This window comes from Apaloderma vittatum, unplaced genomic scaffold, assembly GCF_000703405.1.
Source record: "Apaloderma vittatum isolate BGI_N311 unplaced genomic scaffold, ASM70340v1 scaffold10396, whole genome shotgun sequence".
Classification (NCBI taxonomy): domain Eukaryota; kingdom Metazoa; phylum Chordata; class Aves; order Trogoniformes; family Trogonidae; genus Apaloderma; species Apaloderma vittatum.
This window is the reverse complement of record NW_009720132.1, coordinates 31117-44976: the sequence shown is the minus strand read 5'-3', so window position 1 is coordinate 44976 and position 13860 is coordinate 31117. Positions and strand designations below refer to the sequence as shown.

The window sequence follows — 13860 nt, the reverse complement described above, 5'->3', positions numbered from 1 at the left end:
ACATGCAGTTTGGGCACTAGCTAGAAGCCCCACTGCTCCCTCCCCCAGCTAATTTTCATTAACAGCAGTTCACAGCGTCTAACAACAATCTGGCACTGGCTGCGCACTACAGAGCCCTAGTTCTGGGAAGATCAGAGTGGGAGAAAAAAAATATTTCAGGCCCCTGACTCTATGTGATTTAGTGCTGCAGGTTGACATCAGCATGAATGAAGAGCACAGCCTCTCATGGTGGGGCGTGAGGAGGTTCTCCTGGTTCCTGAAACAGAATTCCCTTCTTTGCCTGCTCTCGTTTTTCAGATTTTGCTTTTTTTGTCACCTCCTTCTTTAACATAGTAAAATATACGGTATTATTCTCAGCTATTTTAATTTTATTGTACTGTGATAGCACCTATGGGCCTCAGCCCAAGTGAGTTGCTCTAGTTACCACATGGAGTTATAATATTATATCCCATCTCTGTAACACAGGAGTTCAAAGTGTAAGAGGGCTACATTTCTGCTCTCAGTGGGAAGCACAGCCCTGTGTCTTGCTTCATTAGAAGATGAAGCAGTGAGCAGCAATCTGGCATTACTAAAACAGCTCCTAGACCTCATCCTCTGCTGTGTTTCCATCTTATGGATGAAATACACATTAAAAAAAAACAAACTAACCAAATAAAAAATGCCAAGGATATGAGAGGCAAAGTGAGAAATCAAAGGTTTATTGCCCCCATCTGTAACAAGAATGCTTTACCCAAGGTAACCCAGGAAGTCAGCAAAAGAACTGGGAATTTAACTCTGATCCTAGACATTCAATATTAACCCCTCATATTTTAGGCTATCCTATTCCTACTTAAATACTGTAGTGAGGATGGAATGTGGGTTTAACATATCTACTGTTTTAAAATATATATGTATACTACATACATATATCAATCTACTGTTTTAAATTATAATACATTGTTTTTTCTAAACAAATTTTATGAGTTGGTCACCTTTTTTTCATACTCTCTTACAGGTAGAATTATAATACTTTTTTTTCTACACAAATTTTATCAGTTGGTCACATTTTTTTCATAATCTTTTACAGGTAGAACAGTAATATACACCTTCAGTGCTTTGACATTTTTTCTCTTATAAATATCTTAGTTGTGAAAAGGAAAATGAGTCCTATTCAGAGTCCTGGTGAACCAGAGGTTAATAATTTCCTTTTGAGCAGTTAAAATCCTTACAGCTATTGCCAGAAATTTAATGGAGCTGTACCCTTGCTGGTTTATCAAGACTAATTGGTAGCAGGTAGCTGATTATCCTGAAGAGTTGGCAGAAATAGATACTGAGGGCAAGGCAAGAGTGAGTGGTGTTAAGAGCTTTAGAAGATGAGAGGGATGTCATTTCTAATGTGTTTCTAGGTGCTGTCTGTATGAAGAATTGTAGTCAACTCTCTTGCTGCTGGTATCCTCAGGAGAAATTTCCAATTGTGCAGCTGATGTCTATTTTTAATCTAGATAGTACCAGCTGGTGAGGGTGACAGTTTTCCTTGTGGGGCCAGGAGGAGAATAAAGGAAGTTGTGCATTTAGAGCAACTTCCAGCTAACTACTAATACATCACGTAGCTGTACTCTAGAGGAAAAAAAATAATTTCACAATAGGAGAAGAACATGTGGAAAAAAAACCACCACAAAACGACAGGCAATATTGAATCAGGGAATTTAACTGGTGCATTATACCTCTATCTAGGAACAAAAGACAGTGTAACACAAAGCTTTAAGTATCAACATTCAGGGTTGGAAAGCCTGAATGACATATAGGACTAATTTAGGTGCCTTCACTAGCTTGCTAGTAGCATAGTCTTATCGCCAGTGTTTTCTTAGATCTTGGCTTCTTCTGAGGATTCATAGGAACTTCAGGTTGGGGTACAGAACTACTTTTCCTGAAGTTATGTATCAGAAGGTCTTTCCTGCCTCTGAAGTATGGTTTCAGAATTGTTCATCTACCTCTTTGGAAATCATAGCTACAATTTAGAGTGAGAATGAAGGTTTCTTTTTCTCATTTCTTTTTTTCTTTCATATTTTACAGAATTAAACTGTGTCTCTTTTATTTGCAGTATAAGACTACTTTTGCTAGAGGTTACAGAAGACTACTTGTCATTCTTGGTGCAAACCCTCTGCTTTGGTATACATTTACCCCAAACAACCTGTTGCTTTAAATTGTAAATGTTGCTGTGAATTAATGTTGATTGGATCTAAACCTATTCAGCAAGATTCACCTGCTTCACCTTAGTTGTCTTTATTCCCTCCACTTTATACCTTGTTTGGCATCATTGAACAGCTATCAGAAATACAGAGAACATGACCCTCAAATATTTCTGGACAATTTACCTATCTTGAGCAGCATACAGCAAACATGTAAGCTTTATGTTCCCCCAAGAATACAGGGATTTAAAATGGCCTTCAAGATGTATACAAGGCTTTCTTTATAAAGCCAGAACAGGACAAAAATAAATAGATTAGATTCCAGTTCAACAAATATACAATTGCTACTACACTATTGGTCTATAACAGAAATCCACTGTAGATGACCTGCTGACATCTTCATCATCATACTGAGGAGTTCTTTGATTCCAGATGATTTTATTTATTTATTTATTTATTTTTACAATACTATACAGTGAAGGAGATGCATTACAAGGAAAGCATTTTCAAAACAGTGTGCATGTTATTTTCAGAACAGTAAAACACCCCAGACCATGTAAATATTTTATTATAAGCCAGTCTTTCCTAATCTCCAACTTTTTAAACTGAACTTATTCCACTTCTTTTTTTCCATCATGTTAAAAACAAATATATGTGTATTTTTTGTATTGCTATGTTTGAAATAGCATTCTTTTTTGTTATAGAATTAAATAGCTTTAGCAATTAATGGTGAGTAGAAATGAATCATTATATTGCTATGTACTTATTAAAAGAGTTTTATCACAAAATTGCTCATTGGTGTCATTGGCCTTTCCCCTTTTATTTTGTGTGTTTGGGCATTTTTGTGTATTTACCAGGGCTGCCTAAAAATTTAATCCCACAAACTATTTCAAAACAAAATTGTCTTTTAACAAAATACGAAAATATTTATTTTTTCTGAAAAGCTGAAATGAGAAGGATAGTTTGACAGAAGTCTCCAAGGCTGTAGTACTAGCTGTAAACATGGGAGCTGTTAAATAGCTCTCATAAGATGGGAGCTGTTAAATAGCTCTCATTAAGTTGTACTAAATCCTCCAAGAAAGGAAAAGGAAAAAAAAAGAAAAAAAATTTATTCTGGCTGATTCCAGCCTGAAAGCCTCAGTTTGCCAAAGCAAATGGAACTTGATAGAGTGCACAACCAATTCTTCTCTTTTCTTTCTAAAGTCCAACTGATTTTTTATTTTGAGTTTTCTCTTCCCTCTGGTAAGGTTTCTATTTGCAGTAGAAAAGCAATATCTTAACAGAAAGGTTTTTAAGCAGAGGGAGAGTACTTGCAATTATCTTTAACTAATTATCCTCTAAGCAGCACTGGCATCCTACAGGAAGACCATATGCAGACTATTTTATATGGAGGAATTTTAATGACTGGGTTTTCAAAAGGATTAAAAGTGGAAGATACTAAAAGATCTTCAATCCTTATTTTTTTTTACATAAAAGTAATTTTTATTCTGAGTATATAAGTATGTTAAGACTGTTTTTTTCATTCCCAGACTTCATTTCAGTACCTTGGTTTGGAAATGTAAAACGAATGTTAATTGCACTCTGATCACAAAAACAAAACAAAAAATAACCACGTAACCACCCTAGCTGAAATGAATCAGAGATAGAGCCATGTGATCAAAACCAGGCTTTTCTTTTCCTTCTCTGGAAAGTAAAATTGTCTTGACACATTCCTCTTTATGGATTCCAGCCTGCAAAGACGTTATTGGACCAGTTTTAAAAGATCTTTTTCATGATCAATTTTATCAGAGTCTGCATTTAATTGAATGTAATTTTATGCAGAACAAATGCAGGCAAAACTTCTGGACCTCTAACTAGTGCAAAATGATGTATAGAGTAATCTTTAACAATCTCTAGGCTGGATTAGCATCAAAGAAATATTTTCTCATCTAAATCTATTCAATAGGGTGTTGTTTGTATCTTTTTTTGTGAAAGGAGGAAAAAATAGGAAAAAGAAATCACAAAACTAACCACATTTCCTCTGCTCAGCTTTAAAAGTTGTCAGCTCTGCAGATCCTACCTTAAACTACTAGTCTGCAAATATATATTCCTATAAATTCAATCACTTCTAGATCCAACTAGTGGGTTTTTTAGGGGTCTGGCATGCAGAAGAGAGATACTGTTTCCGCAGATCATGAGCATGGACCTGCACTTGCTACATCCTCTCTTTGGCACAACAGGAGCTGAGAGGGGATCTGAGTTCACTGAGAAGCATGCAGGACCTGTAGTTTTGGTGCTGTGGGTTTAACTGGGTTTTGGGAGACGCTCTCGCTTCCCAGGCCAGGCATTTACTCTGTCTCAGGTCCAGCAGGTTCCCAGCCAAGGGGTCATCTGCCTGACACTCCCCTCTTCTCTCAGAGGGAGAACCTCCCCACTACTCTGTTGCTGTGGCACAGAAGATTTCCACGACAGTAACTCAGATACCTCCACTTACTGTTTCCCTGGATTTAAGAGGGTAGCTTAAACAGCTACAAACACTTCTGCCCAGGATCCCTGCTAGACTTGTGTCTCAAAGTTCTCTCTGGATCTTTTAAAAGATAGCTGGCAAGTTTGGGTTAAAAAGTTTCAACCCAAGCTGAAACCCAATCATTGTTCTTCGTTAGGCAAAAGAACTATAATTGAACATCCCTGTTCCCTACGGGTATATAGTTTTGTTTGATCTTGATAATATGGAAAATACTTTCTTTATGTTATAAAATGCTGTTTTATAGTGGATATGCTATTACTGTACTGATCAGAGTAAGTAAAACAAGATGTGATTGTTAAAAGAACATTAATAACAGGAAAGGATGCCACAAAAATGCAAAAAATACATATCTGGAAAAGCAGTTTAACATTTGAGAATTGAATCAATCAATGATTTTCATCTTTTAACACTGAGTGTACTTTATACAAAGATATGCAGAATGCTTTGTAGTAAAGTGTAGCCTAGGGAGACTGTGAAAGCCTTTTAGAGAGATCTATAATAGCAACTCATACACAGAAAAGTGAACATTACCATATGGCAACATAAAAGAAACTGAATTCTGAAGGCATTACCAGTACAAATAGATATATACTTTAGGGATGAATGCAACTGCATAATTAATTTCTGTGACACACTTATAACAACTTCAACAGCAACTCAGTTTTCATGTTGCATCTACAGTATTCTGAATTTCTTTTCTCTATCCCATTTCCAATTCTTTTGATTAGAAACTGTTTTCTAAACATGAGTATTACCTCCAGAAAAAACGTGATTTTTCATCTTTCCAGATTTGTTAATGCATAACAAATGGACTTCTAAATGATAAAAAATACGTTCTAATTTCAGTAGTCTGCCCAGAAATAAGTTAGTTCCATGTTAGCTAGCAGTGCGATTTTTTTTCAGATATTCTTCTGATATGAACTATAATAATAACAAATGATTATTTATATATAGCTCATAGTTATTTAAAATTTTATCAAACCTTTTCAGTGAAGAATTTAAAATGTAGGAACTTAATAGGCACCTGGTGGAATTTTAAATATCCTAAGGTACTCTGGCACTCATCAGCTATCCTATAACAGTACACTTCTTCCATAGGTCCTGTGTCATTTCTGCCACTCCCACACTACATCTGAGATACTGTGTGGTATCTAAAATGGCACTAATTGGCTTTGTTTATTCACCTGAATCCTGACCAGTAAGTTTCTAGTGCAGGAAAGATAACGAGTGCTTAAAGATAACGAGTTAAATATAATATATACAGAACGTTTTAAAGAGAACAGGTGAGTGGGACTAATTGCTATAATCATGTGGGAAGAAAGAAAAATTTCTGCTTCAGAATATTGTTATGGAACCTAACTGGTTCAGGTAACTTACTGCCAGGGTTGTTTTACACTCAGTATTAATGTACCTACTGTCTGTAGCCTTGGGTTCATAGAAAGCGATCGATGAATTACAGTCATGCAAGACAGAGAGAGGATTTAATCTAAGCCTGAATATAAAATCAAGGAAGGATATTTTACAATTTCCGAAGTTTCAAAGTATAAACCAAATAATTCTGACCTTAGAAACTGCTTGAAAGTTTTCCAACAACTTACTGCTAAGACTACATGCCAGATTCATATTTTCCAGCCCAAATGCATTGGCTGTTTTGAAAGAGAAGAAAATGAGACTTAAAAACACAAAACCCACTGTTATGTGTGTACACCTTTTTAGGTCTATCCTGGCTAGCTAAATAAGGAATCCATGTTCAGATTTGAAATTTTCAGTTACCCATATGTAAATTGGCGTGAAGTTCCAGAGTTTGTTCAGTAATGACATTTTAAGCCATGGACCACAATGCTAAAATGTCTGTACTTGTTTATATTTTACAGATTATTATTTCCAATTTTGTACACCAGGTTTCTCAGTTCTTTTCCAAACTCACAACTGATACCAATAAGGTCCAACAAAAAAATAATAAACATTTATCTTTTCTCCTATAAAAACAACTTCTAGTAAAAAAGGTCAAAATAACAGAAAACATACAGCTGTCAAATAATTGAATTTGTCTCTAAAGGTTTCACTAACTGCAAAAATGAACAAGATTATCAGTCATAACCATTGCTCTAGGAATAAAGGAAGCCAAAAAACATATTATGCCTGTAAGAAACAGTTATTAGGCTTCTCAATATCTTTTGTGAAAATGTTCTGCTGTTTTAGCATGTTGAGAATACACATTGTTAAAGACTGAAAAGTCCTCTACAGAATAATCTCCACTGCCTCCACTGAAGAACACTTTTTTTTCGCCGAGACAATATCAAATGTTCACTCTTTTCCAATTATTAAAGATAAATATTAGTGATAAGACTTGGACTGGCAAAAATAATTGCAATAAAAAAGACACTCGAGAGGCATTTTCATCCTTTCTAATGGATTCTGAAACTGATATTAGTCCTGCTGCACGTGCAAGCCCATTGTCATTACATGTACTTTTATTATCTTTGCTTTCAATTTACATCTCTAGGAAGGTGATCTTTGCTTTCTTTGGGTTCATAATTATCATTACAATTTTCTTTTCTTTCATCACTAGGCAGTGTCCTTACTGCTCCCCTTGAATTTTATCCAATGTATAATTGTATTGTGGCACCAGCAATCTTCCTAGCTTTTCAGTTACTATATTCCATTATAAAGTATATTTTGTGCTAACATTTTAACATTCATTAAAAAACTGCTAGTCAACAAAACAAAAGTGAAGTCTTGTCCAAACATAAAAGATAGATATGGAGATATTTCAACAACTCCCTGCCTATTCATGAATACCATTGTAACTGTGGGTTAGATCTGATACAAATTCTTTAAACAGGCACAGAAACCATAATGCAGATTTCCAGAATGAAATTTCAGAGAGGTTTTCTGTACATATATAAAAAAAAGGCAAAGTATTCATCTTCTGGAGACAGCAGTAGTGTACAACACCATCTCACTGGGCCATTTCTTTTTATGCTTAGGATGTTCTAATGTCACAGGCTTAAGAGTCACCTAAAGAAAAATCATTCACAAAGCTACCAATAACAATGCCATGTGGAGAGGAAGGGATTTTGATGCAGAAATGGTCCTCTATATATAAAAAAAAAAGATAAAACTGTATAACATAAAAATTTGGTTCTGATTTTGAAGTCTAACCACTAAGAGTTGGATGCCCCCAAAGTCTCCACATTAATTTATACAGCTGGCCCTCCTTTGGGTCCAGCCCTAACAGCAGACACATGGGAAAAAACACAGATGCAATGCCTTGTTCTATTTTATAAACCTTTGCTTCTGGAGCTCTAATGTCTGGACCGTAGACATGACAGAACGCATCAGTCAGGAAGAGCTACTCAAAGAGGTCTGGACCTTGTGCTCAGAGGAACAGATTGTGCTGCTCATGAGAGTGCCACGTGCCCGAGCTCCTCTGAGCCCATGCCTCACCTCCCAGGGCTTTGCCTTCTGCACTCACAAGGTTTAAACCTGGGAGTGAATTTCACTGTGCCTAGGCAGTTGACTAGACTTTATCACAGAGCTCTCAGAAAACTTCTATAGTTGCTTATACCCCTGCAATTCAGCTCCTTGATATTTACACAATTTTAAGAGAAGTATGCAAAGAGAGGCAGTAACAGCTCCGAGGAGCTCACAGCTGCCTGTCACTGAGCAGACATGTGCAATATTCTGCACTGGCACTTCTAAGGGACTGGTGGCTTCAGGCCACATAGGCTGTATTTCTGTAGCACAGAAAAAAGAGGTGACAAAATCAAGTATAATCAAGGCCAGATCCTAGTTGCCAGGATGAAATGGAGACCTCCAGTCATCTGGAGATGATAAGTTATTTGAGGATGTTGTTATGTGAAAGCTTACCACAGGGGCCTTAGATCACTTTCTTCATCAGTCCTAGTCAAGAAACAGCTTTTTGCAGGAAAAAAATGGGACTCCTCACCCTTTGGAAGAGGAATAAACAATCTTAAGCACACATCCAGGAAATGGAAAAGCCCACTCAAAATCTGTTTCATTGCCCAGGCAGATGAAGCATGTTTGAATTTGAGCCTTTTCACATCTGTGTGACTGAGTTATGCCATAACATACTAGCTCCATAGGAATCACCAGCTCCTTGTCCATTTTCTTTACACCAAAGATAGAAGAGTTTCTCGAGCATTTACTCCAGAGCAGGTTTTGAGCTTTCAATACTGAGGAAAACATTTCAAGCTGGCAGTTAGATACTCAGGTCCTTGGATGGAGGACTTTCAGGTCCAAACAATCACCTCATCATTTCCAACTGACTAATTTAAGCAGCTTCTGGCTTATTTTGATGCCTCCTCTGAATTCTATTTCTACAGCCTAGTGTCTCAATGCAAAGTGCAAGGCATGAGTATGTCACTGATTTTCAAATAAACAAGTACTGCCAAATAAACAAGTATTTTCAAATAAATAGCATAGTGCTGTCTGTAATTTTTTTAAGGATTAAGCCATCCCATCAGTGAGGTATCTCCATAGTAGTCCCAGACTAGTGACCTACACTGGCCTGTAGTGAATAAACACTTTCCACCCATGTACTCAGCAGCCCCGCCAACAATGTGCTGCAGCTTCAGGCTCTTTGCACCCACTGCAAAATTAACAATACATTTCTTTCTCTGCAAGAACAGACAGGGCAATGCTGAACTTTTTGTGATTCTTACTGATGGAGTAAAGAAATTGAATTGTTTCCTAAGATCTACAAACTTTCTTCAGCACTAGAATGAAGGATTATCCACCGAAAGATGAATGTCCCTGGTCTTCAAGCCTATTAATTGGTTGGATGCCCTACTGAGACTGACAAAATGTGTCATTAAATAGAAGCCTGATCTAGTTCCAATTAATTTCAGAGAAAACTGGACTGTAATCTCAGCACCAACTGGGGTGATAGATTCTTCAATACGAGCATTTACCTATTGAGAATTTGATGGATACCAAATTCAGTTCACATAGGGCTGGTGACACATCTTGTTATTATCAAGCTGTGCTCAATTTGGAGAAAAAAACACAACCTAATTTTAAAAAGCTTTACATTCTATCACCAATATCTCAAGTCTTCTAATGCATCGTCATTTTATTGTAATAGAAGTTGAACCTAAGTTTTATGTTTCAACATAAAAATTTTAATATCTGAAAAGATTTATATTATAAATCCTACTTGCTTCATTTGTCCGCTTTAAGAATTCAACGATAACTAAGTATTTTTCCAGAAGATTCAGAAGTAGTCCTTATTTAAGGGTTTTATGTTGGCACAAGATAAAATGATTTTACAAGCTCTCACCATTATTTCTCACTAAATACACTTTTTATGTTATAATTTCTGAATATTTTTATCCAGACATATATATAACTCATGTTGGCATTAATATGAGTTCAACATGCAGGGCAAGGGTACATTTAACATTCCTGTACCTCTGTTGGTTTTTTACTATTTTTTCAGATTTTCTGGATTGTAACAAAACAGTGACGAGTTCTCACAGAACAGCAAATCTTAGAGCAAGTATTATTACTTGACTTTCTTATTGAATGAGTTTGTTAGAGCACAACTTACAATGTTAGTAGACTGACATGTAACTAATGATAGAATCTATATCATAGATATACTAGTGAATTCTTAAAATGGTTGCAAAATATTTACTCTCTATAGTAAGGCAACTGACCAACCTTTTTCCAGGGAAGATTCCACTTCACCTAAAGCAAGAGGAAAGAAGAAACATCAGAGAAATCACCATTAAGAAAAAATTACATATTATCTCATATTGACTCATTTTAATAAAAAAAAGTACTATTTAATTCTCTATATGCTAAATGGCAAGCATTCTATTCTGAGATTTTTTTGATTTTTCATAACATATCTCTCTTACCATAGAAGTTTTCCTCTGTCTAGGGTAGATAAATTTAATGTGCAGTAGTAACCAAGGAAACATCCAAATCTGTGTTTGTGCTTCTGGATGTTAACTTGTGACTACAATTTAAAATGTGCTTGATTTTATGCATGTTTCCACGTTTTAAGAAAAGGCCCAGCAGTTCCATTTTAGCTCCAACTGATAAAATGTATGCACAGGTTAGCAAGATTGTAAATCTAGCAATGTTTCCAGTGAAATCCAAGGCAAAAAATACTCAATTTCAGGAGAACTCTGAGCATTTGATTGCAGCAGTGTGTTATTCCACCTCCATGCAGGACATGGAATTTAAAGGAGTTAGCCTAAATGACCACGGTTGAGTTTCCAGCCTCAGCGACAGTGACTGCAGTGTGCAGAGGGCAGGGGCTTCATACAAACTCACTTTTTATTATTAAGTTGCCTATCACCTTTTCACACTCCTGGTAGATGTTGATGAAATTCCACTTGGGCCAAAGGCTGGTAGGATTGAAGTTTTCAACCACTTTGCGAGCATTTAGATCTTGAATTTTTGTATGTCAGGTACTTTGTGACCTTTCCTACTTGCATTAACACTTACCCACTCGAGGATTTGAAAGCTTGCAGGTGCTTCGGAAAATAATAAAAATGAACACTGTTCAAATTTTAGCAAGCTCTCCAGACTTCACCTTTTCTGTTTCTCAACCATTTTAGAGACTGGCTTTCTGCTAGTGATAAATCATATCTCAGAATAGGATGCCCAGTTCACAGACTCACTTGTAGCAGCCTCTCTATTAGTATTCATATTGCTGTTAATATAAAAAGCTCATGCACACATTTAAAATGTAGAAATTTGATAATATCTCAAGTTTATGAGGAAATATGTAGAAGTCCGTTTCATTATATGTTGCTTTTTAATTATTATCTAGTATAGCCAAGCAGAATATAAAATAAACTACCATGAAATGAAGATGTCACTCCTACATTCATTGCTTGTCAAAATGACTAATATGATGTGACATGATGATCCACTACTGCACTACTGCTCTGCTCAGAAAAGGGAGCAAACTTTTTTGTAACAGAAGGATAGTTATTTCCAAACTTGAATTGTTAACAGTTTACTTTCATTTATCAGCTGATGTCAAATAAAGAATGTTATTATAACCGTAGAACCGTAATTTATAGAAAACTAAATTATTGCAATATGCCATCCAAAATTCCCTTAGTTCATCCAAAATGCTATTTTTTCTTTACTTTTTATTTATTTTTAATTTCAATATATTGTCCTGTCATTAATATATTAAGAAAAAAATACAAGTTTCTTGGTCTGTCTTATATGTTTACCATGGATCTATAGATTCTTGCTGATTAAAGGAAAGTAATATCTGGATACATATTCTGGTTATGGCTTTGAAGTCTTGTATAAATTAGTGCTCTTTACTGCAAGATGTACTAATGGTAATATTTAATTCTGACAGCTTTTCTGTAGTGGTACATTAAACATAAGATGAAAGCTAACAGAGAGACCAATTTACTGATTGGAATAGCCAGTAGATGTTTTATTAGCAACAATGTTCGCTCTTCATTTTGTTTGACCTTCTTGTCTGTGAGGTTAAAAGCTGAGTAAGCCAACATGATGCATGTAAAACAGCAGTTAGAGCAGTTGCAGAAGTCTTTGCATTACAAATACCTTCATCACTGTCATCATCATCACTCCATACGATGTCAGACAGTAAAGAAATAAACCCATAAAGCCAATCAGTGGATTCTTCCAATGTCTCATGTATGATTCTCAGTGGTTCTGTGCTGAGCTTGTTAACAGATCTTCCTGAGTGCAGAGTTTTAAACAAAAGCAGTTTGGAAAAGAAAAATAAAAGATACTCCTTCAGTGATTAAAGTTACTCTTCATTTTATACAACACTAATTATATTACCTCCTTTAACAGAAAGAAAGATTGTGATTGTTAATTTTTATCAATCAAGAATTTGAGGACAGCTCTCCTTCCTGTGCGAGACTGGTATGAACTTTATCCTATTGTACTTGCTCTTTGCAAAGTGATTAAGGACCCAATGAATAATTTCATCTGATACTTAGCTCCAAATTCTGGCTCTTTTTCTGAGGCTTGGTTAGGCAAAGTATAAATATAGACTTGATTGTACCTAATAGTCATTCTTTTAGATAATCTCTTCTTTTCAGTCCAGTTATTTTCTCTGGCTCAGGTCCTCTGCCTCTTGATGCCTGCTGAGGATTCCCTGCCACCTGTGTCCCCCTCCTCACATCATACCTCCCCTTGAGAGCCCTCCTTACACAAGTCCCAGATGAGGAAGCTGCTGAGCCCAGGCTTAAGCATGCAGACAGGTCATATCATTGCCACAGAGTACAGGTAAAGGATTGGAAGAAAAGCTATATTTACTTGGGCCAAAATAAACCCACATCAGAATGAAGGTGACTGCAAATCCAAATTGTGAGACAGAGACAGTGACTTACTGTGTCTCTGGTTCTTCTCTTACAGTTTTTCTATATTTTCTTTCACATACCCTTGTATGCAGCTCCGTACTTAACTAGTTCTGGTCTTGTTGCTTCTGTAGGCAAGTAAGGTGGCAAATGAGGAAGGTGTGCAGTTTAATATGCTCCACCTTACTGGGACCCCTAACAGAAGTTCTCCCTGCTCCCCATTGTATCCACACCCAGTGGGAGTAGCCCTCAGTGGGGAATACAAATGTTCCCTTAAAGGCTTTCCAAGTTGTGATTTCTTTTCTAACTTGTCTACGCTGTCACAGTATTTAAGAGGAACTTTCCAGCTTCTGACAGTATTTCTTCTGACCTTTCTGGCCAGAAAACTTTTATTTTCTTGAAATCTGTACCAAACATTGCTTAGAAAGAGGAGCAACTCTCATTCACTCTATGCTACTGTCCACTGTACTTGAGATGGCAGACTGAATGATTGCTCTGTCTGTGCAAAGGTTTTCTACAAATGTAGACAATTGAAGGCAGACTACAAATACGATTTGAGTTGTTGGCCAAGTCTTGTTCTCAGGAGCTTCTATGGAAATATATACATGCAATTTAACAGTATCAATATGGGAACAATATCCCTGTTTACCACTGTCTTTCTGTATGCAAAGATTTTAGCAGAAAGTTAAACACAAGTCTTTTCAGAACTACTTCTGGTTGTAGTGTTCTGACTCACAAGTAATTAGCAGTAATCAGAAATAGTCTCACATGGACTGACAGGCTACAAAGTGCAAGCTTCAAGCAACAACTTCTTGGATGACAGCAGTATGAACAGTTATTTTCTAAAAGA

At 36.2% G+C, this 13860-nt stretch overlaps 1 protein-coding gene across 1 annotated transcript in view; it reads right to left on the bottom strand.

The window, feature by feature from the left end:
* LOC104275068 (triadin-like) overlaps nucleotides 1-13860 on the bottom strand; it is a gene marked incomplete at its 3' end in the record, with an annotated part of 44266 nt that overhangs the window by 18577 nt on the left and 11829 nt on the right. Inside the window, exon 2 of the mRNA XM_009870911.1 lies at nucleotides 12247-12384. Within this exon, the coding sequence (XP_009869213.1) occupies nucleotides 12247-12384 (138 nt within the window). The remainder of the gene's footprint in view (nucleotides 1-12246; nucleotides 12385-13860) is intronic.